Source organism: Oncorhynchus mykiss, chromosome 19 (genome assembly GCF_057628025.1).
Source record: "Oncorhynchus mykiss isolate SJ-2025 chromosome 19, ASM5762802v1, whole genome shotgun sequence".
NCBI lineage: Eukaryota > Metazoa > Chordata > Actinopteri > Salmoniformes > Salmonidae > Oncorhynchus > Oncorhynchus mykiss.
In genome coordinates this window covers 24,463,598-24,490,548 of record NC_143040.1, presented here as the reverse complement: position 1 = coordinate 24,490,548, position 26,951 = coordinate 24,463,598, and the positions used below count along the sequence as shown (strand labels likewise).

Here is a 26,951-nt window from a genome sequence, read left to right as displayed (position 1 = left end):
TCTTCCGAAAACATCTGAAACCCTATCTCTTCAAAGAGTATCTTAAATAATCCCACAGCAATCCCCCTCCACTATGTCGCCTCTGGTCCTGGCCTGCTTGCTTATGTCCCCTGGGCCCTTGCCTTCACCGGTCTGGGAATCCAAGATGGCATCCCATTGAAGCTCTATTACTGCATGAAGGCTATATGTATTTCTTCCTTACCTACTCTCCCATCTTTAGTCCACTCAGCAGGTCAATGCTCTCTGGTCTGTCCTCTATTGTCTCCTCTTTCACTAGTAGCAGATCAGGCTTCCCATCCTCCATGTCTACTGACTGTAAGAGGTACAGAGTGAGAGGATGTTGGATCAAGAAATCTGATATGAGCACCCTGCTATGGAGCATCTTCTAGTTGGGCAATGAGGGATTGCTAGGAGTACAATTGAAACATGGTAGTTGACTTAAAACTGGAAAAGTGATAGATGATTTGATTACTTGACACTCTTTAATGGTTTGGTCATTCAAAAGCATGGTCCCTTATCTGCAATCTCAGAGTAGAAGTGATGATCAAGGACCTGTCTACACAGTATTATTCATTATTATCTAAAAGGCAAATATGATCCTAGATCATCACTTCTACTCTGAGTTGCTTTGTGGATATTGGACCTGACTTAATACCATGCAGACAATTTTTTACAGTGGCTCACCTCAGTGAGACTGTGTGTGGTCCTGTGCTAATCAGCTGGTTCCTCTGTGGGTTCAGGAGAAGGTGTCGTCTAGACCCTCCTCACACCCCTCCTCATTTATCATCAGCACCTCTGGACCCTCCTCCTCCTGGAAGAGACAGGTGATACAGATTACACAGACATACACTCCCTCAGGTACACACACACAGATAAACACACTTTCAACATGGAGTGTTTACCCATCCCCACTACGCTTGAGTCCTATACTGTAGTTACAGAATGACTTCATTGTTGTTAAACCCATCATGGTGGACATGAATATGTTGTTGTGGGTAAAAATAAGTCAGCTATGATAAGTCAAAAGTCATAATCAGACAAACCTGACTTAACTATTTTGAGGTGTACAGTAGGTGTTTGTTAGTGTGTGGGTATGTGTAGGTATATTTAGTAAGTGTATAATGGTTATAAAGCACTGTTGGATGTATGCAGAATAGGGTGAGATGGGATGTATACTAAAGAGAGTCTCAATGAGTCTTAGAATGAAAAGTCCCATTTTGTGTTTATTAAACATGAACAAGTGTTAAGGTGCCACTCCAGTCTCCTTTTCACCTCTTAACACCTGATTTACTTAGCAAAAAGGCACATCTTAATAGGTGGTCCAGGACATAGCACAAGTGGGTGGGTTAGGCCTTTCTTCTTTTGTTCACTAGGCCAATGGCATCACAACTTCCCATCAAACCAACTCATTGAATGCCTTACTCCATGAAGTTTGCAGTTGTGTCAAAAAAAAAACTTTTGTTCAAAACATTGTATTGTTCAACATTGTATTTATACTTGCGATATCACTTTACAACAGGAAAAGTTTAATCACGGGAGGAAGTCTTGAAATACACCATATGAAAACCACATACTTCTCAACAAAAAATCTGCATGAATTCGATAAACTGCATTCATTTTCTCATTAAAAGTGTCTTGGGAAAAAAAATGTTGAATGGAAGTAATGAAACAGGCATTTGTGAACATCTTATATCCGACACAGTACAAACACCATCTATCAGACTTGTTTAGGGTTATACAGTGTATCACAATGTCTGGATGCAATATTCTACTCAGGATTATTAAACACTGAAATCCGTTACTCTCATTATTCCAAATGTATCTGTGGCTATTTTTGATTGACATCAATGAAAATTAATCTTAGTCTTTAATGCAGGATTTGATCTAAACATCAGAAGCTATCGATTGGAATGGTTACTTTCTGTTATAGAGTGGAATGTTTTTTCTGCTGGTGTATCCTGAGGTAGCTTCTCTCTGAGAACCTCTTCCCGCAGTGTGTACAGGCGAACGGCCTCTCTCCAGTGTGGACCTTCAGGTGCATCTTCAAGTGACCAGCCTGGGCGAAGCGCATGGGACACTGGGTACAGCTGTAGGGTTTTTCCCCTGTGTGGACCCTCTGGTGCCTCTTCAGGTCACCGGCCTGAGCAAAGCACATGGGACACTGGGGACAGCTGAAGGGTTTCACTCCTGTGTGAACCATCTGGTGCCTCTTCAGGTTGCCAGCCTGGGCGAAGCGCATGTGACATTGGTTACAGCTGTAGGGTTTCACCCCTGTGTGGACCCTCTGGTGGATCTCCACCTTCTGGGGGCAGCTGAAGCCTTTGTTACAGAACATGCAGAGAAACGGTTTCTCTTTAATACCGCCTGATGTTTCTCCCCCTCCCTGAACCTGGGCTCTAGGCCTGTCTTTTGAGTTCAATACCTGATCGAAAAGGACGCGGCTGTGTGAATCGGAATGCCCCATCGACGTTGACACTGGGTCGTGATCCCTGAGTGCGTGCAAAGGGGAATGGGTCGCAACATTTTGATTGGTCTCTAAGCTTTCCCTGTAATCTAAGAAATCTCTGCCCTGTGAGTGTCTGTCTCCTAGCTGACTATCTGCATTCCATATGGGAGGAGGGTCACCCTCCACTTTCACAGTCACTTCATCTATGAGCAGACCCTCCCCTTTCTTATCTAGGCACCCTTCGGAGTATACACTACTACTGTACCGGTTCCAGTCCCCTCTAGACAGATCAGTGTGTGTCTCTAAACCCAATCGCATGTTGCCAGGGTCCATCTCTGTAGCGTAAGAACAAGACGGATCATTGCCAGTCTCTAACACATCACCTGAGTCCAGATGGGAATTAACAGCCCTCATGTTCGGGTTACCGTAAAGTAAGTACTCTGAGCCAGGAGCAGGAGGACATCCCAGTGGCCCCAGCCCCAGTCTCTCTGGGTCTGATCTGTGGTCAGATCCTGTGAGTATAAGGCTTTGTGTTACAGTTAAAGTCTCTGTGTCTGTCTCTGACTTGTGTCTGTCTCTGACCTCCGTGATGCTGCGTTGGGTCCTGGGCTGCACTGTGGCAATGGGGTTCTCTGTGTCTACAGTGTGCACTCCAGCCGTTCCAGTCTGGATGTTTCTACTGTGCCGTGGGTCCTCCTCTCCTTCAGACCTCTCCTGCTTGACCCCAGGACCTGCAGTCTCTGCATCTGTAGACTAACACAAGAAGAGGAGGTTATAACCTAAATTGGATAACAATGTCGTAGGGAAGTCAAACAAGCTCCGCTATGGTAAATGTGCATGTACGCAAGTCAATAGCTGAAGAAAGCCTTGCTGAAATAAACAGGCCATTGATTTACAAAGTAGCATTTTTTATGCAACACTATTACACTAACCTCTATCATGATAACGTGCTGGGTTGAGGTTCCACTCCCCTCATCAGTGATTGGTTGGTCATCTCCCCATGTATTGTGTCCCGCTGGCTTCACAAAGCTCCTGTGGCCTCCAGTGAGATGTCCTTCACCTGAGAGAGTGATTGAGGGAAAGATGGGGTTAAGTCCGGTACTGTCCATGCTCAACTGTATATTGTACCCTGTTGACACTGTCTAGAATTGTAAACAATTTAATTGTTAACGATTTAAGGTAACACTTCTTGATATGCTATTTCTCTATTTATTTCTCTGTATTGTATTATGTTCCATGTACTGTTTTTTTACTGAGTAAATAATAGGAAATGCAGTAAATAGAATATGGTTAGAATATAATATTGTGTCTTTGTGCAAGATAGCTAAGTAATCAGGGGAATTATTGTATACTATCCAAAAACTGACCAAGACCAAATTCTGGGTAACACATCTGAACACGTGCAGAAGAGAGGGGACAGGCACTGAACTATCTATATATGAACGGTGACAGGCCGCGTTGCCTCCGCCTTCTGCAGAGCATACCTCTTGCCATTCCTCTGTACCGGTCGAGGATCTTGATACTGGGACGACTGGCTAGGACGCGGTCCCGTGCCATCTTCAGTTCAAGTAGCTGTAGTTTCCTCCGCAATGACCTGTTTTCTTTCTGGCTTTGAGTTATTTCCAAACGAAACACTGCATAGTCGTCGTCTACGAGTTTACAGATCTCTGCCACGGCGGCATTCGCTAACACCTCCATTATGGAGGCAATTTGCGTGTGGAAAACCATACCGTTAGTCATTGTTAGCTAACGTTAGCAGCTAGCTAGCGTTAACTATATATCTATCACAAAGTCCTGTCTCTAACAAGTATTAAAGACTACATATGGTAAGTATGTGATTCTGTGCCGTTAAATTGGTCATTTTAAGTGCCATGGTTTTAATAAACGTCTAAATAGCAACGATAAACACGCCAACGTGAAAGTTGTTACTCGTAATTTACTTCCGTTTACACCGAAGAGAAATTATGTTATTGGTAGGCGTCATAGAAGGGTGTGGCTAAATAAAGGGTATGCGCGCTGTAATGTGAATTACGGTACTGCTTATTACGTTCCACGTCAAACCTATTCATGATCACTATCTTTCAAGCAGTCGTCACTAACATCCACAGCCAAAATCATTATTGTCTAAACCCTGCCTATTTCCACAATGTCTCTTCTTAACATTTGATTTTAAAACCAACCTTAACCATAACTTTAATTAAAGACCAAAAAGCACTTTTTTTTTATATAATTCATTTTTACGTATAGCCTAAATTACTTTGGCGGTAGAATCTAGTGGAAACCCTTTCATAGGACGAATGAAAATTACGCCCATTTTAATTCTAAATGATAAACAAGTTCATAAAAAGTCAACATATCAAAAGGACAACATGATTTCTCATTAACAGATTTGACCACCTAATTATAGGATTTAAAGGAACAGGTACCACCTGATTATGCAAAATGTTGTTGGGAGGGACATTATATTTGTTATGACTAGAACAAAGGTAAAACCAAATTCCAAAGGGGGAATTTACAGTGCATTTGGAAATTTGAGCCTTATTCTAAAATTGATTAAATGAATTATTTTCCTCAATCGACACACAATATCCCATAATGACAACGTGAAAACAGGTTTAGACATTTTAGCTAATTTATTACAAATAAAAAACTGATACCTTATGTACATAAGTATTCAGCCCCTTTGCTATGAGACTCGAAATTGAGCTTAGGTGCATCCATTTACATTGATCATCCTTGATATGTTTCTACAACTTGATTGGACTCCACCTTCGGTAAATTAAATTGATTGGACATGATTTGGAAAGGCACACATACACCTGTCTATATAAGGTCCCACAGTTGACAATGCATGTCAGACCAAAAACCAAGCCATGAGGTCGAATTAATTGTCCGAAGAGCTCCGAGAAAGGAATGTATCGAGGCATAGATCTGGGGAAGGGTACCAAAATATTTCTGCAACATTGAAGATCCCCAATAACACAGTGGCCTCCATTATTTTTAAATGGAAGAAGTTTGGAACCACCAAGACTCTTACTAGAGCTGGCCACTCGGCCAAACTAAGCAATCGGGGGAGAAGGGCCTTGGTCAGGGAGGGGACCAAGAACCCGATGGTCACTCTGACAGAGCTCCAGAGTTCTTCTGGAGATGGGAGAACAACCATCTCTGCAGCACTCCGCCAAATGGAAGCAACTCCTCCAAACGGAAGCAACTCCTCAGTGAAAGGCACATGACAGCCCGCTTTGAGTTTGCCAAAAGGCACATAAAGATTCTCAGACCATGAGAAAACTCTTTGGCCTGAATGCCAAGCATCACATCTGGAGGAAATCTGGCACCAACCCTATGGTGAAGCATGGTGGTGGCAGCATTATGCTGCGGGGATGTTTTTCAGAGGCAAGGACTGGGATACTAGTCAGGATGAGGGAAAGATGAAAGGAGAAAAGTACAGAGAGATCCTTGATGAAATCCTGCTCCAGAGTGCTCAGCACCTCAGACTGGGGTAAAGGTTAACCATCCAACAGGACAACAACCCTAAGCACACAGCCAAGACAATGAAGGAGTGGCTTCAGGACAAGTCTTTGAATGTCCTTGGGTGGCCCAGCTAGAGCCCAAAATTGAACCCGATCGATCATACATCTCTGTAGAGACCAGAAAATAGCTGTGCAGCGACGCCAACCATCCAACCTGACAGAGCTTGCGGGTCTGCAGAGAAGAATGGGAAAAACTACCCAAATACAGGTGTGCCAAGCTTGTAATGTCATAACCAAGAAGATGCGAGGCTGTAATCACTGCCAAAGGTGATTTCACAAAGTACTGAGTGAAGGGTCTGAATACTTTCCGAATGCACTGTATTTATATAGTGTTAGACTTCAATGACAGTGTGTTGGCTATGCCAGCACACCAAACAACCAATCTGTATAATGGGAGAACGTTCGAGTACCCAGATGCTCAACTGAGGGACATAGTAATAAAAAATATTAGCCCAGGATACTTCACATGATAACTATAATAGTTCAGCTAAAGAATTGCTACGATTTATCCCCATTGTGGGCACTCCTATGCCTGATGAGGTAACTCAGGAAGGAGAAGCTCTTGGAACATAGTTTGCACTTGAAGGGCCTCTCCTTGGTGTGAATGGTCTGGTGCTGCTTCACATACCTTGCCTCCGCAAAGCTCTTCCCACACGTGGGGCAGGCATACGGCTTTTCAGAATCTGTCCTATTGCTTGGCCTCTTACGTTGTGACCCTATGACACCAGAGGAGGTAGAAGCAGGAGACACCACCGCCAGGTGGTTAGTCTTTGAGCTCCCTCCTTGACCTCTAGCCATTGTTTTGGTGTTGATGGGATTGTGTGCTGTGTTATAGGTTAGGTGCCTCTCGTGGTGAACGCCCACCCTGACCCTGTCTGCATTCGTGGGGTTACCATGAGGCAGCTGAGGAAGGCTAGACCCAGGTCCAGGCTTACTATGAACCCAGTCACCAGATATTAGATGAGATCCTGAAGGAAAAGAAAGACTTCCTGATAGACTACCACCCAGGGGATCTCCCACCATTCTCTGTGAAGGCTGACGCCTAAGGTGACCTGCTCTGTTCATCATGGATACTGTGGTGTTTGTATCATAGGAACAGGAGGGTCTATCTCTATCAGCCCCAGGTCCTGCTTCATCCCTGCACTGAGACTGTGAAGAGAAGGGTCTGGGCTTCAGACTGGATCCCTGACTGAAGCCTCTGTCTCTCTGATGACCACCAGGACTGAGGTTGTTCAGTCCACCTGTCCACTGGTTGTGTTCTGTGTAGTGGTGGAATCTCTGTCCCTCGTCGGTTGGACCTAGTTCCGAATCGGGACGGAATAACAATGGCTCCTGATCCAGGGTTCTGATCCGGGGCCAGGGTTTGTGACCAGCCTCTTCAGAGGTCCACTCTCTCCCGCCAGCAACACCGGATATCAGCAGGTCTTCATGGACTGCAGACTAAAGACACATTTTACAAAAGAGCATATAAAAGGTTCATATAAGAAACTGCTGTACACACAGTAACATGACATATTATAAAATGTTCACCCACAGTCAAGCCCATCTCTAACACTGTGATTCAAGTACCCAACAATATGGACCATTGGAGTTTTTTTTTTTTTTTTAAAGCCATGTGTTGATTCAATAATTAAGTATAATGTTTTGGTTCGACTGAAATGATACAAAAAAAAACAAACAAGCCAGTCAGCAGAGTCAAATTTGTATTTAATTTCAACTAAAATGGAAATACACTTACATAATGTAAAGTACAGTACTTTTTTATTAAAGAAAACAATACGTTGGGCTGTGGTGGTCATGACAAATTTTGTCAGCTGGTTATTGTCATGCAAAACTGTCAGTCTCACGTAATTGACCAGTAATTAACATAAACACGTTGAGCATCTCCAGGCCTCCATGCATACAAGCTGCTGATGAACTTTGGAACATCTACATTTAACAATATCAAATCAATTGAATATACACCATCACAATAAAGCCACGATTTATTTTAGGCCAGTCTAAAGATACATGATATGAAGAAAATGTATTTCAGAAGAATAGAATATGAGTTGCCCTACTGTACACTGTCAAAAATACATAATTTGATGGCTATGCGCCATGCTGTAGGCTTGTTCATTTAGCAGACAAGATATCCTTAAGTCCCATGCCATTGTGTTATATTATATGATTTTATAGTAAGAAGATTATAATTGAACTTAAAATAGAAATGATAGTTTTCCCTTTCCAGAGGAGTGCGCATATTAAGTGTCTATGTTGAACGTAAAATTCAATCATTTTGAACAGGTCCTACTATATGCTAGATTTTCAGTAATTTGGCAACTTTAGTTGTGAATGATACAAACCGTAGGATGCCTTAGAAATCAAAAGATATATGGGCTGCATGATGCGACTCTTGGGTATTGACGATTTTGAGAATATCGCAAAAAAAGCTTGTGCTCGGTTCCTTGCCTCAGGCTGGCTGCACATGCTGTTCCCTCCAGCTTTCATCAAGTGACCATTCTTTCACCAGACTATTCTCAATTTAATCTGAACTAATATGTCAAATTAGTTTAGATCTATAATGGCCCATTATCACATTTGCAGAAACATGGGCAAGAAAAAAATAAAACATATCATCTGTATCGAATAGCGAATGGAGGCCACTTTCCCGCCGCTTCGTCCCATATCCGGTAAACTACGGTTATGTCGCGGCGCAACATGTGATAGATATTCCGCCCAAACTCTGTATGCCATGGGCACTCCAAACCTGTTCCTGCAGCTACCCAGTGCTTCATTTGGGAAACTAAGTGAAATTCTGTAAGAGAAAATCGATAGTAACATGTTTTCACACCGAAACTGTATACGGTATTTCATTAAACTGTTGACAGCGCCTCTCTCTGCGCGCTGAAGAATGTCATGAAGGAGAGCGGGGAGGAGATGGAAGCACATGGTGGTGAGATATTCTGTAGCTAAAGGTAATGTGTCAGCCTAATAATTATGAAAAATATAAAACGTGCCCTATTACTAGGCTATTCAAAATAAAATCAACATTCACTATAATGTAGACTGAATTCGTTTTATTTAGGCTTGGCCAATTTTGTACCAAAGATATCTTATATCTGTTTTTTATCAACTTTTTTTCCATCAGTTTTTATTTTTTTATTTTGACTTTATTTAACTAGGCAAGTCAGTTAAGAAACCGTGGGTTAACTGCCTTGTTCAAGAGCAGAACTACAACTAATCAACCAATCACAGGGAGGTAAGTTTTAAAAGCACATAATGTTTTGATGATAAGTGTTTGTGATTTTCGATGACATTTGCGTTGATGTCAGAGGGGCTAGAAGGACAATAGAGCCCTGAGAACCAGGCCATTAGCGACCTGATGATCATTACCGAGTTGGGTACTACTAACATATGTCCAGAGTGCTTAAAAGGAGATTACCATGACTGGTCACATAGAATTTTATTGAGGTCATGACTCATGAATGCTGGATTACCGCAAAAGCCCTAGTAACAAGTATATATTTTTTTCTCCTTATGGTAACACTTGACCTTTTCTGTAAATCTGGTACCCTCGCTTTGATAAAATGAATGAGAATACTTTGGAAAAGGTTTAACATTACACACAGCTTCATTACTTTGTCAAGAAAACATGAATTAAGGCACTATCAGTTCCTCATTATAAAACAAGCGCATCAAACATCAGGACAATGTTGTCATTTCTTATCAGTGAAGCATTTTAAAAGACCCCATCACACCAACCATCACCATATCATCTACTCTGCTTCATCATACTAATTCTTTCCTCAGTTCATCTGATCCAGTTCCCTACTACATAAAAAAAACATAATTAACTACAAACTAACTAATACTACTCTACACTATACATGGGCCGTGTGCATTTTCTGCTGGTGTAACCTGAGGTAGCTTCTCTCTGAGAACCTCTTCTCGCAGTGCGTACAGGCGAATGGCCTCTCTCCCGTGTGGACATTCAGGTGCCTCTTCAGGCTGGACGTGTGGGAGAAACTGACCCGGCACAGGTGGCAACCGAAAGGTTTCTCCCCTGTGTGGACCCTCTGGTGCCTCTTCAGGCTGGATAAGTGGGAGAAACTGGCCCGGCACAGGTTGCAGCAGAAAGGTTTCTCCCCTGTGTGCATCCTCTGGTGGATCTCCACCTGTTGGGGGAAACTGAAGGCTTTCCCACAGAACGAACACGGGAATCGCTTCTCTTTGGCGCCACCACCTTTTCTGATTCCATCTCCACTACTGTCATTTGTCAATGGGCTTGTGTAGCTATTTAGTGTTGAGGCACTGTCATTGTCGGAGGTCTGGTTTAACATTAGAATAGTATGAGGAGGATGAAGGCCAGGGAGTGTCTGTGTTGTTGCAGGGTCCATGTTCCAGTTGATAGATCCTATAGAAGGCAGGCTGAAGGCAGCATCTGTTACAGGGTTAACCTGAGGCCCCATCAGTCTCTCTGAATCACAACTATAGGAGCAGGACGGAGCATCGCTAGCCGAGTCTGTGTCTGTTCTCTCCCGACTCACAACCACACCACCCCGTCCCTGCAGACCAAATCTACGCCTTGCCCTGGTCTCAGCCAGTCTGTTGTCATGGAAACTAAGTTTGGCTGTTGTTTTGTGTTCGACTGTCTGTTTTGGGTTGTGGTTAACAGTGTTGTTCCCCAGCCCGGCATTAAGGATGCTGTCCCATCCACTGACCTCCACTATGTCGCCTCTGGCCCTGGCCAGCTCGGTGATGTCGTCTCCTCGACCCTTGGCTGCTCCGGTCTGGGAATCCAAGATGGCCGCCCAGTCTCCTTTTTTAACCTCCAGCCAATCACCTGAAGGAAGAGATTAGAAAATAGACTTTTAAAAAACATGGCAGAGAACTCTACATATGGAGTTTTTTTTAAATCAATTACCTGGTCAAGTTCATGCATTGTGTGTTTTTGTATGTAAACATAAGTTGTATTGATTTCATTTTCTGAAAAAATAATAGCCAGGCACATTACTATTTCCATTGAAGATCTATTACTGTATGTAGGCTACTGTATGTGCATTTCTCCCTTACCTTGCTCCCCCATCTTTAATCCACTCAGCAGGTCAATGCTCTCTGGTCCATCTTCTATTGTCTCCTCTTTGACCAGCAGCAGATCAGGCTTCCCATCCTCCATGTCTACTGACTGTAAGAGATACAGAGTGAGAGGTTGTTGGATCAAGAAATCTGATACGAGCACCCTGCTATGAAGCAGCTTCTGATTGGGCAATGGAGAGATTGCTATGAATACTATACAAACATGTTAGTTGATTTTATTACTTGATACTCTTTAATGGTTTGATAATTCAAAGACATGGTCCCACACTTAAGACAAAATGAATCAAGACCAGGACCCGCATCCACAATGTGTCTCAGAGTAGTAGTTCTCCTATTCTAATGGGTAAAAATAAAAGCTATGCTTGAAGCATCTTTAGTCATAAGAGTCCCATCTAGTCTACAGATATTTAGGAGACCTCATGAGCTGTCCTAACTAGTTGAGCAAGTGTCTTGATAATAGAAAAGGTCAGCGAGTCAGTGGTTCCTCCACCATAGGCAATGACTTTGGAGTCCTTGAAATAAAGTGTTTATATTTGAATATGATCAACTCATAAATGATGTAGACCTACCTGCAACAGTATCTCTTGCGCTTTTGACAATGATTTCACATTATATGCCTAAATTGTTTTAACCACTAGGCTAAAGATTATTTCAATAACCTACATTATGTTATTTTAAGTTATCACTTTGGAGCGCAATATCACCTTGATAGACGTTGACAGTCTATCTTTAAAAAATATATACTTAAATTGGGCATGCCTGTAGGTTTGGAAATTGAAAGCATTAGATAATGTTGCATAAAATGTTTGAAAGTCTATCATTTTCACATGGTATGGCCTATGTTAACTTTGATTATGTTCAATGAAAATGATAGACTGTTCAAACGTTTTATGCAACATTATCGGCAAGTTGGTTGATGCCTACTGTGCCAAAGCGATTTAGAGTTGTTAAACAGTAGTGACGAATGTGTTGATATAACTGTAATAGCCCATTGACAAAATTCCGTTTTTAACCACCATCAGAATTGGTTACAAAAAAGGTTATGCATGCAAAAAATATTAGGCAAGAATTAAGAGTAGGCAAAGTAATTGTATTAGGTGAAAATTATATTAAACATTTTACCATTGCAACATTTGATGCTTGTCTGAAGCATTCTATAGTCCAAAGCAGGCAATACCTCATCGTGATGAGTTATTCCCCATAATTCTAAGTCCTATGACCGAAAAGAGCTTCTGGACATCAGAACAGCGATCACTAACCTCGATTTGGATTAATATTTCTACTTCAACGAGTCAGAGGAGCAGGACCTACTGCTCACCCCGGACCAGGCCCTAAGAACGAAGACTCGGAAAAGAAAAAGACTGCGCAAGAGAGGCCAACTTGCAGGCGCCCTGACAAACTACGTAGGCGAATACATAAACCACCTCTAACCCCCCTTCTATTTGCGAATGTACAATCACTGGAAAACAAACTGGGCGAGCTCCATTCGAGACTATCCTATCAACGGCACCTGAAGAACTGTAATAACCTATGGTTCTCGGAGTCTTGGCTGAACATGAACATGGATAATATACATCTGGCAGCAGTAGGACAGAATGGCAGCATCCAGTAAGCTCAAAGGGGAGGTGTATGTCTCTTTGTTAACAACAGCTGGTGTGCGATCTCTAATATTAAGGAAGTCTCGAGGTTCAGCTCTCATGAGTTCGAATACCTCATGATAAGCTCTAGACCATACTATTTACAAAGAGAGTTTATCTATATTTTTCATAGCTGTCTATTTACAACCCCAACAAGATAATGGGACTAAGACCACACTCAAAAAGCAGTATAGGGCCATAAGCAAACAAGAAAATGGTCATCCAGAAGAGGTACAGTGATTTTAATGCAGGAAAACTGAATCCGTTTTGCCAAAAAGCTCATTTGAGAGAACCTGTTTAAAGTTCTAACATTCACAAGGCCAGACGGATTACCAGACGCGTAATCAGAGCATCCGCTGACCAGCTGGCAAGTGTCTTCACTGACATTTTCAACCTCTTCCTGACCCAGTCTGTAATACCTACATGTTTTTATTTTTTTATTTGACCTTTATTTAACTAGGCAAGTCAGTTAAGAACAAATTCTTATTTTCAATGACGGCCTAGGAACAGTGGGTTAACTGCCTGTTCAGGGGCAGGCAGAACGACAGATTTGTACCTTGTCAGCTCGGGGATTTGAACTTGCAACTAGTCCAACGCTCTAACCACTAGGCTACCCTGCCGCCCCATGTTTAAAGCAGACCACCGTAGTCCTTGTGCACAAGAACGCCTCGGTAACCTGTCTAAATGACTATCGCCTCGTAGCACTCACATTTGTAGCCATGAAATGCTTTTAAAGGCTGGTCATTGCTCACATCAACACCATCACACCAGACACCCTGGACCCACTCCAATTCACATACCGACCCAACAGGGCCACAGATGACACCATCTCTATTGAACTCCACACTGCCCTCTCCCACCTGGAAAAGAGGTGACAATGCTGTTCATTGACTACAGCTTAGCGTTCAACCCGATAGTGTCCTCAAAGCTCATCACTAAGATTAGTCCCCTCCTGTACTCCCTGTTCACCACAACTGTGTGGACGCACACGACTCCAACACCATTAAGTTTGCTGACAACACGACGGTGGTAGGCCTGCTCATCGACGACGATGAGACAGCCTACAGGGAGAAGGTCAGAGAAGTGGCAGTGTGGTGCTAGGACAACAACCTCTCCCTCAACGTCAGCAAGGCAAAGGAGCTGATCATGGACTACAGGAAACGGAGGGCTGAGCATGCCCCCATTCACATCGACCAGACTGTAGTGGAGTGGATTGAGTGTTACAAGCTCCTCAGTGTCCACATCACTAAGGACCTATCATGGTCCACACACACACCAACACAGTCATGAAGAGGGCATGACAATGCCTCTTTCCCCTCAGGAGGCTGAAAAGATTTGGCATGGGCCCTCAGATCCTCAAAAAGTTATACAGCTGCACCATTGAGAGCATCTTGACTGGCTGCGTCACCGCTTGGTATGGCAACTGCTTGGCATCCAACCACAAAGCGCTATAGAGGGTAGTGTATACAGCCTAGTACCTCACAGGAGTCAAGCTCCCTGCCATCCAGAACCTATATACCAGGCGGTGTCAGAGGAAGGCCCTAAAAATTGTCAAAGACCCAAACCACCCAAGTCATAGACTGTTCTCTCTGCTTCCGCACGGCAATCAGTACTGATACACCAAGTCTGGAATAGGGCTGTTGCAGTGACCTTACCGCCACACCGGTGGTCACGAGTCATGAAGGCAGTCAAATTCCGTGTGACCTTTTAGTCACGGTAATTAGGCTTCTCCCAGCTCTGATGCTGCTGATGGTCATTAGTAGAATACCAAACTTGCTAACTGCCTGATACTCAGCACTCTATTGTGCCTCTAATCACTCTGGCATCAATGCAAATGTAATCGAAAATCTAATCAAACACTTCATGAGAGTCCATAAGCTCATGTTGCGTAACATTTCTATGGCTATGAAATTGTGTAAAAAAACAGAGTGATGGCCTCTTAAAAAAAGGAGGATCCCATCAGATTTCTATAGGCTAGGCCTACTATATTTATTTCTCAACTTTCCTAATATTAAGCATATTGCTTCTCTTTACAACAGGAGTATAGCCAACCTGGCTGGCATGAAAATTAACCACGGAAATTGCGTCCTCCATTCTCTATTTAAGTGCATAGATGACATGTCTTTTTTTCCCCTGCCCATTTCGAGACCGGTGCAAAATAATGGTCCACTTCTAAATCAAAACGGATTTCACACATATATTATTTAGTATATGTAAAGATAAAATTAAATCAAGAATAGTCTGATGGGTGACTATTAGCTTATCACTTGTTAATTATATATTATCACTTGTGAATGATGCCCAGCATAAGGCAAGAAAAAGATACTTAATAAAAAAAAAAATCATAATCGCACAGCTCATATAGCCTAGTCCATAGGCCCGTTTGAAGGTTTGTAATCACAACTAAAAAGTGGTCAAATATCTTCTTAAAATTAAGCACATTAATCCACTTTACAAGGGGTGTAGAGCCTAAATGGCATATATAAGCAGCGCCTGAGTTTCATGCATAATTGTGTGGTCACTTTTGATAATGGTGTTTTCCCGCCAATGGAACCTTCAAGTTATAGCCTACTGCCGTGTGCGTATTGCTGCGCTTATAATGTGAAGAAATAGCCTAATATTTTTTCAACATTTTAAGCTAAATGTTCTGATCTGTTGCGTCAGCCACATTGCGTAACAACGTTTTTTTTGATGCTAGTGGTTGTATTAATTTGAGATCTATCGAATCCCACAACTGTCCCAGACTATGTTTGGAATATTTATTTCTCGTACAGAATATAATAGGCCAACTTTTGTACTATGAGGGATAATAGATTGCCAAAGGCTAGTGCTTTTGCTGTACGTTAGGCCTGATCATCTTGTTGGCTGACGAAAAGTAAATGTGGACAGTTCTTCCAATATCTTCAATATGCACCTCGGAATTGGATAAGAACGTGCTCAGTTGCATCCCGATGTGTCTGTCTTCACTTGTAGCCTGTGAGAAAGACCAGATCACGTGATGGAGAGCCATGTGAGTGAGAAGTGCTACGGAGCATGCAGCAATCAGGGTGAAGGGCTGCAAAAGGCATGGATTTTTTTTAGGGTGCACTATGGCCACACAAGGGGATGCCGCCGGGAAATTCAAGGCATTATCAAGTGCTTCTCAAATTGTGAATGAGAGACTGACGAAGTGTGTACAGCCTGCGCAAAAAAAAGAAAGCAGAGTTCATGCCTTTCAAGCGACAAAAGAAAATCATTTAGAGTCGCATCATGCAGCCTTACAATGTATTACAAATCAAAACATGAAGCCCAACGTTTGTAGAACAACTAAAGATACATTAATAACTCTAAATTAAACATGTAGGAGTACCTATTTTTGGTAACCGCTCAACACAGAATAGCCGCATGTGCGCACTCCCTCAAATGGTTTGGAGAAAATATCCTTTCTATTTTATTCAGCTTTGTTCAATTGTATTCTTCATACTATAAATTAATGCCACGGAATTCTAAGCAAATCTTGTCTGCTAAATGAACTAGTGTAGCCCACAGCCATTTGGCATAGCCAGATCAGGACCTAACATAAGGACAACTCAGAGTATGCTATTCTGTTCTTCTGAAATAGACTACATTTCCTTCATATCATGTTTCTTTAGACCGGTCTAAAATAAATCATGGATTTGTTGTGAAGGTGTAGGCTATATTAAATGGATTTATTAGACTTTTTCAAATGTAGATCTTCCAAAGGTCTGCATCAGTGGCTTTTAGGCAGGAGTGTGGAAGCCAGGAGATGCTAAATGTGCCTATGTTAATTAAAGGTCAATTACCGTGAGACCGACAGTTATTTGCTTGACAATCACCGGCTGACGAAATTTCGTGACCGCCACAGCCCTAGTCTGGAACCAACAGGACCCTGAACAGCTTCTATTCTCAAGCCATAAGTCTGCTAAATAGTGAGTTAAATAGTCCGGGAGGCTATTTGGTTAACTATCTTCATTGACCTTTTTGCACTAACTTTTTTTTGACTCATCACATATGCTGCTGTTTACTATCTGTCACTTTATTCCTAGTTATATGTGCATATCTACCTCAATTATACTAGTACTGGTACCCCATGTATCGTTACTCATTGTGTATTTATTGTTATTCTGTTGTTACTTTTCTTTCTCACTTCATTGTTGGGAAGGGCCCGTAACAACGTCAATGAGCGTCATCACTATCTTTCCTTTACGGTACCTCAAAATGTCCTGATTACCAGCTGAGAAACTTTTAAGAGTTGATTTTACTCCTGGCTCAGAGTTTGTCTGTGCAGTGTCTTAATATCATCCTAAAACCTACTCTGAGCTCAGATGTCTTAAAACAGGTTATAACCAAATTCCTGTGACTTTTTCTGAGACACTTTGTGGATACGGCCCCAGGGTAGTCTCAGAGTAGAAGTGCTGATCGAGGATCAGGTCCCCATCTGTCTATATTGTCTTATTCATCATGATCTAAAAGGCAAAACTGATCCTAGTTCAGCACTCCTACTCAGAGAGGCTTTGTGGATCCGAGCCCTGACCTAATACCATTCAGACAGTAGTCTACAGTGGGCTCACCTCAGTGAGACTGTGTGTGGTCCTGTGCTGTTCAGCTGGTTCCTCTGTGAGTTCAGGAGGTGGTGTAGTCTGGTTGTCCTCCATGACGATGGTCCCCTCAGGGTTCCTCAGACTATCCTCCTCCTTCACAAGCAGCACCTCTGGACCCTCCTCCTCCTGGAAGAGACAGGTGATACAGATTACAGAGACATACACTCCCTCAGGTACGTACACACACAGATACACACTTTCAACATGGAGTGTTTACCCTTCCCCACTACATGAGTCCTGTACTGTAGTTACAGAATGATAAGGGAATTTACATGTTAAAAGATAATGATTAAATAATTCCGCCCTGAAACCTAACTATTAGGGATTATAGTTTATGTAGCATGTATAAGGAATAATTAAAGTATTAAACGTAAGTCCAACTAGGTTCAGAAGAGAACTGTGAGGGAGAGAAATGTGTGTTTATATGTGTGTCTAAGAAAATATCGAGAACAATTAAACTGTGTTTGACCCGACCTGGCTAGAACTCTGAGAAACATATGATAGGACAGGGAGTACTTCTCAAGGTTTCCCTAATCTCGGGGGAATGGAACTGTCGGCTGGGTAGTGATACACAGTGGTGAGAACTCTGGAGAAGGATACAACTCATCTACTGTTCGTGTGTATGTATGTGCGTAGGATATCTACTGTTTGTGTGGAAGTATGTGCGCAAGTAAGGAGCAAGGTATAAAATGGATGTCTTTGAATAATGGACTTCAGAGTGCTCTCGTGAATAAACATTTTGACTATTGTAAGCTGGGAACTCTGTATTTTTCATTTAAACCTTACAAACTCTGGGTTGCAGACTGAGTAGATTAATTGAAGTTTATGAACATTGATAACGAAATTCTCATAATACAGAATGACTTCATTGTTAAACCCATCATGGTGGACATAAATATGACGTTGTGGGTAAAAAAAGAGTCAGCTACGATAAGTCAAAAGTCATCATCAAACAAACCTGACTAAACTATTTTGACATGTACAGTAGGTGTTTGTTAGTGTCTGGGTTTGTGTAGGTATATTTAGTAAGTGTATATTGGTTATAAAGCTCTGTTGGGTGTATGCAGAATTTGCATTTGTGAACATCATATAGCCTACACAGTACAAACACAATATGAACATCTTGAAGAACAATCTGACCTTAATAGCCATGTACTCTTATCTCAACCTGGCACAGCCAGAAGAGGACTGGCCACCCCTCAGAGCCTGGTTCCTCTCTAGGTTTCTTCCTAGGTTCCTGCCTTTCTAGGGAGTTTTTCCTAGCCACCGTGCTTCTACATCTGCATTGTTTACTGTTTGGGGTTTTAGGCTGGGTTTCTGTATAGCACTTTATGACATTTGCTGATGTAAAAAGAGCTTTATAAATACATTAGATGTTTATTTGATGCAACGTACTTTTTAGTGTTAATATATTTGTATTTAACCTTTATTTAACTAGGCAAGTCAGTTAAGAACAAATTCTTATTTACAATGACAGCCTAACCCGGACGATGCTGGGCCAATTGTGCGCCACACTATGAGACTCCCAATCACGTCCGGTTGTGATACAGCCTGGAATTGAACCAGGGTCTGTAGTGACGCCTCTAGCACTGAGATGCAGTGCCTTAGACCGATGTGTCTTAGACCACTGCCTTATATATCACACAATGTCTGGATGCAATATTTTGCTCAGGAATATTCAACACTGAAATCTGTTACTCTCATTAATCCAAATGCATCGGTGGTTCTTCTCTTGACAACAATGAAAATTAATATGTACTTAATGATTGGAATGGTTACAAATCGTGTTACATATTGCTTAACATGTCAGCTACATTTTGCAATATAATTATTTAGATGACATTATATCGATATTTGACTCCAATTACCGATTTATAAAAAATACATTTAAAAAGTTTCATTATTATTACTTTTTTGCTACTGTAGGTAGCGGTAGCTGGCGCTAGTCGGCTGTACCTGCGGAAAAAAATTCTGGTATTTTTCATCCTATAGCTTGTTCTCCATCTTCTTTTTAAATAGTGAGCCAACATGTTTTCAGCACTTTTATTTCCCAGATTTATAAAAACTTGTTTTCTCACGCTCTCTCCTCTCTCTGCAGCAGACATATAATGAGCAATATGTTTGGAACATCAAATTGCAACATCGAATCGGAATACATACACAATTGTGAGAAGTGTAATAAATATTGGATCGGAACCTAACTATTGTGATAATATTTTATCATGAGGTCCCTGGCAAATTCCAGCCTTACTTTCTATGTTATAGAGTGGAATGTTTTTTTCTGCTGGTGTATCCTGAGGTAGCGCCTCTCCCAGAAACGCTTCCTGCAGTGCGTACAGGTGATGGGCTTTAGCAAGCTACATTATCTTCTGTCGAGGGAGGACCTGGTTTTCAGAGTGTATATTTATTCATTCTGAATACATGTGTTCCTTTTCTATTATCTCTCTTTTCTTTCTCTGCATTGTTGGGAAGGGCCATACGTTCGCATTTCACTGTCAGTCCACACCTTCGGAAAGTATTCAGACCTCTTGACTTTTTAAAAACATTTTCTTACATTACAGCCTTATTCTAAAATTGATAAAATGATTTTTTCCCCCTCAATCTACACACAATAACCCAAAATGACAAAGCACATGTTTTTTCTCACATTTATAAAATAAAATATATAATGAAATATCAATTTTAAATAAGTATTCAGACCCTTTACTCAGTACTTTGTTGAAGCACCCTTGGCATTGATTACAGCTTCGAGTCTTCTTGAGTACGACACTACAGGCTTGGCACACCTGTATTTGGGAAGTTTCTCCCATTCTTCTCTGGGGATCCTCTCAAGCTCTGTCAGGTTGGATGGGGAGCGTTGCTGCACAGCTATTTTCAGGTCTCTCCAGAGATGTTCGATCGGGTTCAAGTCCGGGCTCTGGCTGGGCCACTCAAGGACATTCAGAGACTTGTCCCAAAGCCACTCCTGCGTTGTCTTGGCTGTGTGCTTAGGGTTGTTGTCCTGTTGGAAGGTGAACATTCGCCCCAGTCTGAGGTGCTGAGCACTCTGGAACAGGTTTTCACCAAGAATCTTTCTGTACTTTGCTCCCTTGATCCTGACTAGTCTCCCAGTCCCTGCCGCTGAAAAACATACCCACAGCATGATGCTGCCACCACCATGCTTCACCATAGGGATGATGCCAGGTTTCCTCCAGATGTGACGCTTGGCATTCAGGCCAAAGAGTTCAATCTTGGTTTCATCAGACGAGAGAATCTTGTTTCTCATGGCTTGAGTGTCCCTCCAAGCGGGCTGTCATGTGCCTTTTACACATGAGGAGTGGCTTCCGTCTGAGCACCACCACAAAGGCCTGATTGGTGGAGTGCTGCAGAGATGGTTGTCGTTCTGGAAGTTTATCCCATCTCGACAGAGGAACTCTGGAGCTCTGTCAAAGTGACCATTGGGTTCTTGGTCACCTTTCTGCCGATTGCTCAGTTCGGCCGGGCGGCCAGCTCTTGGAAGAGTCTTGATGGTTCCAAACTTCTTCCATTTAAGAATGATCAGGGCCACTGTGTTCTTGGTCTACGGACAATTCCTTCGACCTCACGGCTTTATTTTTGCTTTGACTTGCACTGTCAACTGTGGGTCCTTATATAGACGTGTGTGCCTTTCCAAATCATGTCCAATCAATTGAATTTACCACAGGTGGACACCAATCAAGTTGTAGAAATGGCTCAAGGATAATCAATTGAAACAGGAGGCACCTGATCTCAATTTCGAGTCGCATAGCAAAGGGTCTGAATACTTATGTAAATAAGGTATTTCAGTATTAGCAAAAATGTATAAAAAATTATTAAAAACCTGTGTTTTGCTTTTTCATTATGGAGGATTGTGTGTAGATTGATTGAAGAAAAACAAATTTATCCACTTTAAAATAAGGCCAGCGTAACTAAATGTGGAAAAAGTCAAGGGGTCTGAATACTTTCCGAAGGCACTGTATATGCATGAAACGTACATTATGGGAAACTTGTCTCACATTCAGTCATAGTTAGTAGAATAATGAATGGATTTGCAAAATCTTGGCACTGAAAACTTTTAGAAGGTTAGTAGGAAAATGTATAATTTAAACCACCTAAATATATTCACATTCACTGAACATTTAGTGTTTAAAACGCAAACATTCATTTCCCAACTGTTTTTTCTATAATCCTAAAGGCTCTTTATCATTTTCCATACTTTATATTGTAATGCATTCAACATTGTGCAGGTCCACCATGGTATTGGGCACCTGCTATTTGAGGTCTCATCTGGTTTAGAAATCAAACTCTGGTTTTCTGATTGCAAAGCACATGTTACAACATGTTACAACTGTTTTTAGAGAAGATTGTACTGCAAGGTATGCTATATGATTTGGCTAATATGCAGCCATCATTTTTAGACCTCCATTCATGACACACACATCTTTCTATCTACATGCTTTTATTGGGTTTCTATGCAAATTATATGATCAAATGTTTATTTAAGCTTGCAGCTAGTTACTTGAAATGAGACAAAACATGATTTAAAAAATTGAATTCACTGACAAAGCTAATGAAACACAAATTGAAATTTACAGTAGCTGACTAGGCTAGTCAAAATAACATTTGCTAGCTTTCAATAAGTTGGCTAAATTGTAAACGGCGTTATCTCTTCATAAAATCAAGACAATTCATGTTGCATGCTGCATATTTCCAGTGCACTTAAACAGATATTTATCTTATTTCAGTCTTTGGGAGTTAGCTATATCTGTTTCCCTTCATCAGACAGCAACATGCGTTTTCACAAGAGGCAGTGTTTACGTCGTAGATAGAAGCAGTCCATTGGCTGCCTTCATCACAAGGTGTTTGTGCTGGAGTTCTGATTGGTTCAAAGTTAAGCAGTTTAGAAAATTTGCCCAACAGAATTTTGGAATATACTTTTTTATGAGAAAATGAGTAAGAATTGAAAGTACCAACACATGTAATAGTGATCATAAGAATGTTTTACTGTCATCAGCTCCTCCCTCGACAGGGATCAATCAACTTAATGTTTTTCGGCCCTCCACCTAGTCTCTATCTTGTGTGGACCTTCATGTGCCTCTTCAGATGGTGCTGGTGGGAGAACCTCTTATCACACTGGGGGCAGCTGTATGGTTTCTCCCCTGTGTGGACCCTTTGGTGCCTCTTCAGGTCACAAGCCTGGGCAAAGCGTTTGTGACACTGTGTACAGCTGAAGGGTTTCTCTCCTGTGTGGACCCTCTGGTGGATCTCCACCTTCTGGGGGCAGCTGAAGCCTTTGTTACAAAACATGCAGAGGAACCGTTTCTCTTTACTATTGCCTGATGCGCCTCCCACTCCCTGGCCTCTAGCCCCGTCGTTTGAGTTTGATACCTGATCGAAAAGAATGTGGCCGTGAGAATCGTAAGGCCCAATCGACGTTGACACTGGGTCAAGATCCCTGCGCGAGTGTAAAGGGGAGTGGGTTGCAACATTCGGATTTGTCTCTGAGCTTTCCCTATAATCTAAGAAACCTCTGCTCTGTGAGAGTCCGTATCCTAGGTGACTATCTGCATTCCATGTGGGAGGAACCTCACACTCCACTTTCACTTCATCTACAACCAAACTCTCCCCTTTCTTATCTAGGCACCCTTCAGAGTATACACGACTACTGTACCGGTTCCAGTCCCCTCTAGACAGATCAGTCTGTGTCTCTAAACCCAAGGTCATGTTGCCAGGGTCCATCTCTGTAGTGTAAGAACAAGATGGATCATGTAACGCGTCATCTGAGTCCCGTTGGGACTGAACCGTCCTCGGGCTCTGATTACCGTAAAGTAAATACTCTGAGCCGGGAGCAGGATCAGATGCTGTGTGACAGACCAGTCTCCCTTGGTCTGATCTGTGGTCAGATCCTGTGTCTAGCCTTTGTGTTTCAGTTAAAGTCTCTGTGTCTGTTTCTGTCTTGAGAACGGCGTTCAGCGTTCCACTGACCTCCATGATGTTGCGTCGGTTCCTGGGCTGCGCTGGGGCGGTGGTAGGGTCCTCCGTGGCTACAGGGGGTGCTCCAGACGCTCCAGTCTGGATGTCTCTGCTGTGCTGTTGGATTTCCTCTCCTTCAGAACTCTCCTGCTTGACCCCAGGACCTGCAGCCTCTGCATCTGCAGACTGACAAAAGAAAAGAGGAGGTTATTACTGGTACATTAATTTAATTGTATAACAGCATCTTAGAAAAGTCTTACAAGCTCCCCTATGGCAGATGTACATGTAAGCAAGTGAATAGCTGAGGGGAACCTTTCTGACATAAATAATTAATTAAATGTTTTATATAACACTATTACACTCACCTCTATCACGATAACATGCCGGGTTGAAGTTCCACTCCCCTCATCAACAGTGATTGGTTGGCCATCTCCCCATGTATTGTGTCTCGCTGGCTTCTCAAAGCTCCTGTTGCCTCCAGTGAGATGTGCTTCACCTGAGAGTGAATGGGGGGGGGGGGTAGCTACTGTCAATGCTCAACGCTATATAGTACACTATTGACAATTTTGACACTGTCTAGAATTGGTAAGGATGTAAGGTAACACTTAGCATAACTAGTTGATATACTTTTTATTGATCAATGTATTATGTTCCATGCAACACATTGCGTTCGTTGATTAAATAATAGCTAATGCAGTAAATTAATCTGGCTAGAATATTATTTGTTTCTTTGTTCAAGATAGCTAAGTAATCTGGGGAATTATTGCATACTATCCAAAAACTGACCAAGACCCAATTCCAGTTAACACATGTGCAGAGGGGAACGGGGCGACAGGCACCGAGTTATATATGGATGGCGTTAGGCCGCGCAGCCTCAGCCTTCTGCAAAATGTACCTCTTGCTATTCCTCTGTACCGGTCGAGGATCTTGACACCACTGGGACGACTGGCGACGACGCGCTCCCGTGCTACCTTCAGTTCCAGTAGCTGTAGTTTCCTCCTCAATGCCCTGTTTTCTTTCTGGCTTTGAGTTATTTCCAAACGAAACACTGCATAGTCGTCATCTACGAGTTTACAGATATCTGCTACGGCTGCATTTGCTAGCACCTCCATGATGGAGGCTATTTGAGTGTGAAAAACCATACAGTTAGCCATTGTTAGCAGCTAACTAGCGTTACCTAAAAAAACGTCTATCAACCAAGTCCGGCCTCCAACGCGAATTAAAGACTACATGGGGTAAGTATGTGATGCTGTGCAGTTAAATAAGTCATATGTTGAGTTCCATGTTGTCAATACACGTCTTAATATCAACAATAAAAACGCTAATGTGGAAATTCTTCTTGGTCACTGATCACTTCCGTTTACACTGAAGAGAAAAGATGTTATTGGGTGGCGTCATAGCTCAAAGGGTGTGGCTAAATGAGAAGGATATGCGCGCTGTTGTTTGAATTACGGTACTGTTTATTATTATCTGCTAACAATGGCTAACTGTATGGTTACACATCAAATCTCCTTCTTTAAAGTTTTATGGCAAACTACACCTATTGGTATTGAAACAAAATATTCCATTGCGGGAAGGGGGGTTAAACCGAGATCATACAAAATACATAAAAATATCATTCCACTACTTCAGTCACAGTTTAAATCCCATTCCTAAACAGGCTCAGGTGCCTGTGAGGATGGAGCATTAAAGCGACAGGATTCCTTGTAATGCCTCTGCTGTCAAATTCCTGAGTCCCAAAAAACATGTTGAAGCAGTGAAGAGGGTGGTAGAGAAAGGTCGGTACAGGGTGAGGGATCCTGAGAGGATTTCTGTGAGTAGGCAGAAGCTAATACAGAGTGATGGAAAGAATGTGCTTCAGTGAGGTAGGTTTCTTGGCATTCATAGCTATGGTTGTCAATTGTACTGCAGAAATGGATCGAAAGTTGCAGAAAATAGAGGTTGTGTTGGCAGCGGCAGAGAAATACTTGGGATTGCGAGGTTTTACTGCAGAACAGTTGCAGGGGGTGTTGAGTGGTAGTGTTCTGTCCTTCTAGACCGTTAGATGTAGCTTGATAGTTACAACAAGTCGATCTGTTGCTAGCTAGCAGGAGCAGATTGCTAAAACGGCCCTTTCCTGGAATGACATGCTAGCGATACAGCTGTCAGTTTATTCTAGGTAACAGTTTAAGACGACAAAATCTATAGGACAAGTACTGTAAATCTAATACAGTAATCAAGGCAGGACCCACTCATTTAATTCCTACTGACAAATAAGAACTGACACATTATCCCTGTCAATAGCAGGATGACTGCAGAGCACCCTGCCTCAGACTGTCAGGATGTTCCTTTTCTAGTTCACAAACAAACTACTAATTCATTCTTGTCTCTCACTTTTGTCTCACATGATTTATTCAGCTCTCCTGTGTCCTGCTCCAAGAGATCAACCAAGTGCTATTCACCAGTGGTGTAGTACTTAAGTAAAAATACTTGAAAGTATTGGGCTATCTGTACTTTACTATTTATATTTTTTTACAACTTTTACTTTACTACATTCCCCTCAGAAAGTTATATACCTTTTACTCCATACATTTTCCCTGACACCCAAAATGTACTCTTTACATTTAGAATGCTTAGCAGGACATGAAAATTATTAAATTCACACACTTATCAACATCCCTGATCATTCCTACTGCCTCTGATCTGATCACTCACTAAACACATGCTTTGCTTGTAGATCATGTCTGAGTGGTGCCCCTGGCTATCTGTAAATTAAAATAATGCAGTCTGGTTTGCTTAATATAAGGAATTTGAAATTATTTATACATTTACTTTTGATACTGAAGTATATTTTAGCAATTACATTTTACTTTTGATACTTAAGTATATTTCAAACCAAATACTTTTAGACTTACTCAAGTAATACTTTACTGGGTGACTTTCACTTCTACTTGAGTAATTTTCTATAAAGGTATCTTTACTTTTACTGAAGTATGACAATTGGGTACTTTTTCCAACACTGCTATTCACTGACAGAGATCGCTAGCTACTGAAACACAAATTGACATTTACAGTAGCTGGCTTGACTAATCAAACATTGGCTAGCATTCAATAAATTGGCTAAATGGTAAATGGAGCAAGCTATAGCTGTTCTTCTTCAGACAGCAGCTCACGTCTGACAGGTGACAAACTTGTTTTATATTACTATTTTAACATGGAGTGTGGACAATTCTATTGTCTCTCTCAGGAGCCCAGGCTTTTGCAAAAGACGGTAGAGTTCTCATCTCTGGACCACACAAGCTTTAGAATGCATTCTGCTAAGGTCCTTGTCTCTCTCTACATCGGTCAGCTACATTGGTGACCAGGGTGGGATCCTTTCAATATGCCTATAGGGACTGGACACACACATGCGCCTAGAGAGAAGGGGTAATACTGAAGAATGCGTCTGACAGTTCTACAGTCTCCATCAGAGGCCCAGGCTTTTGGCATAGATGGTAAAGCTCTCATTTCTGGACTGCAACATTGTAAGATTGTGCCCTCCAAGGCACTTGATATACATTGATTGGTAGGTTGCATTATATTTACATACTCCAAATACTGCCTGAGATACCTTTGCTATTTGTCTCCGTACTCAATAATCAAAGAATCACATTTATTTATAAAGCCCTTTTTACATCAGCAGATGTCACAAAGTGCTTATACAGAAACC

At 42.0% G+C, this 26,951-nt stretch overlaps 1 protein-coding gene across 4 annotated transcripts; it reads right to left on the bottom strand.

The window, feature by feature from the left end:
• Positions 1-1,204: 1,204 nt before the first annotated feature.
• Positions 1,205-26,951, bottom strand: LOC110498487 (uncharacterized). Of its 4 annotated transcripts, none has more exons than XM_021575131.3 (7): positions 24,159-26,951; positions 23,629-23,759; positions 23,276-23,449; positions 17,264-17,419; positions 11,032-11,143; positions 10,042-10,801; positions 1,844-2,123 (listed from the first exon to the last, which is right to left on the bottom strand). In XM_021575131.3, exons 1-7 carry the CDS (start codon positions 24,415-24,417, stop codon positions 1,925-1,927), a joined length of 1,791 nt encoding a protein of 596 aa, XP_021430806.3. In that variant the 5' UTR covers positions 24,418-26,951; the 3' UTR covers positions 1,844-1,924. The 4 variants fall into 4 exon arrangements, with proteins under 4 accessions (XP_090066623.1, XP_021430806.3, XP_090066624.1 ...); XM_090210498.1 differs by having other exon boundaries at positions 1,844-2,200; positions 10,032-10,801; positions 17,264-17,416; XM_036953725.2 differs by lacking the exon at positions 1,844-2,123 and adding an exon at positions 5,061-7,416 and having other exon boundaries at positions 10,680-10,801.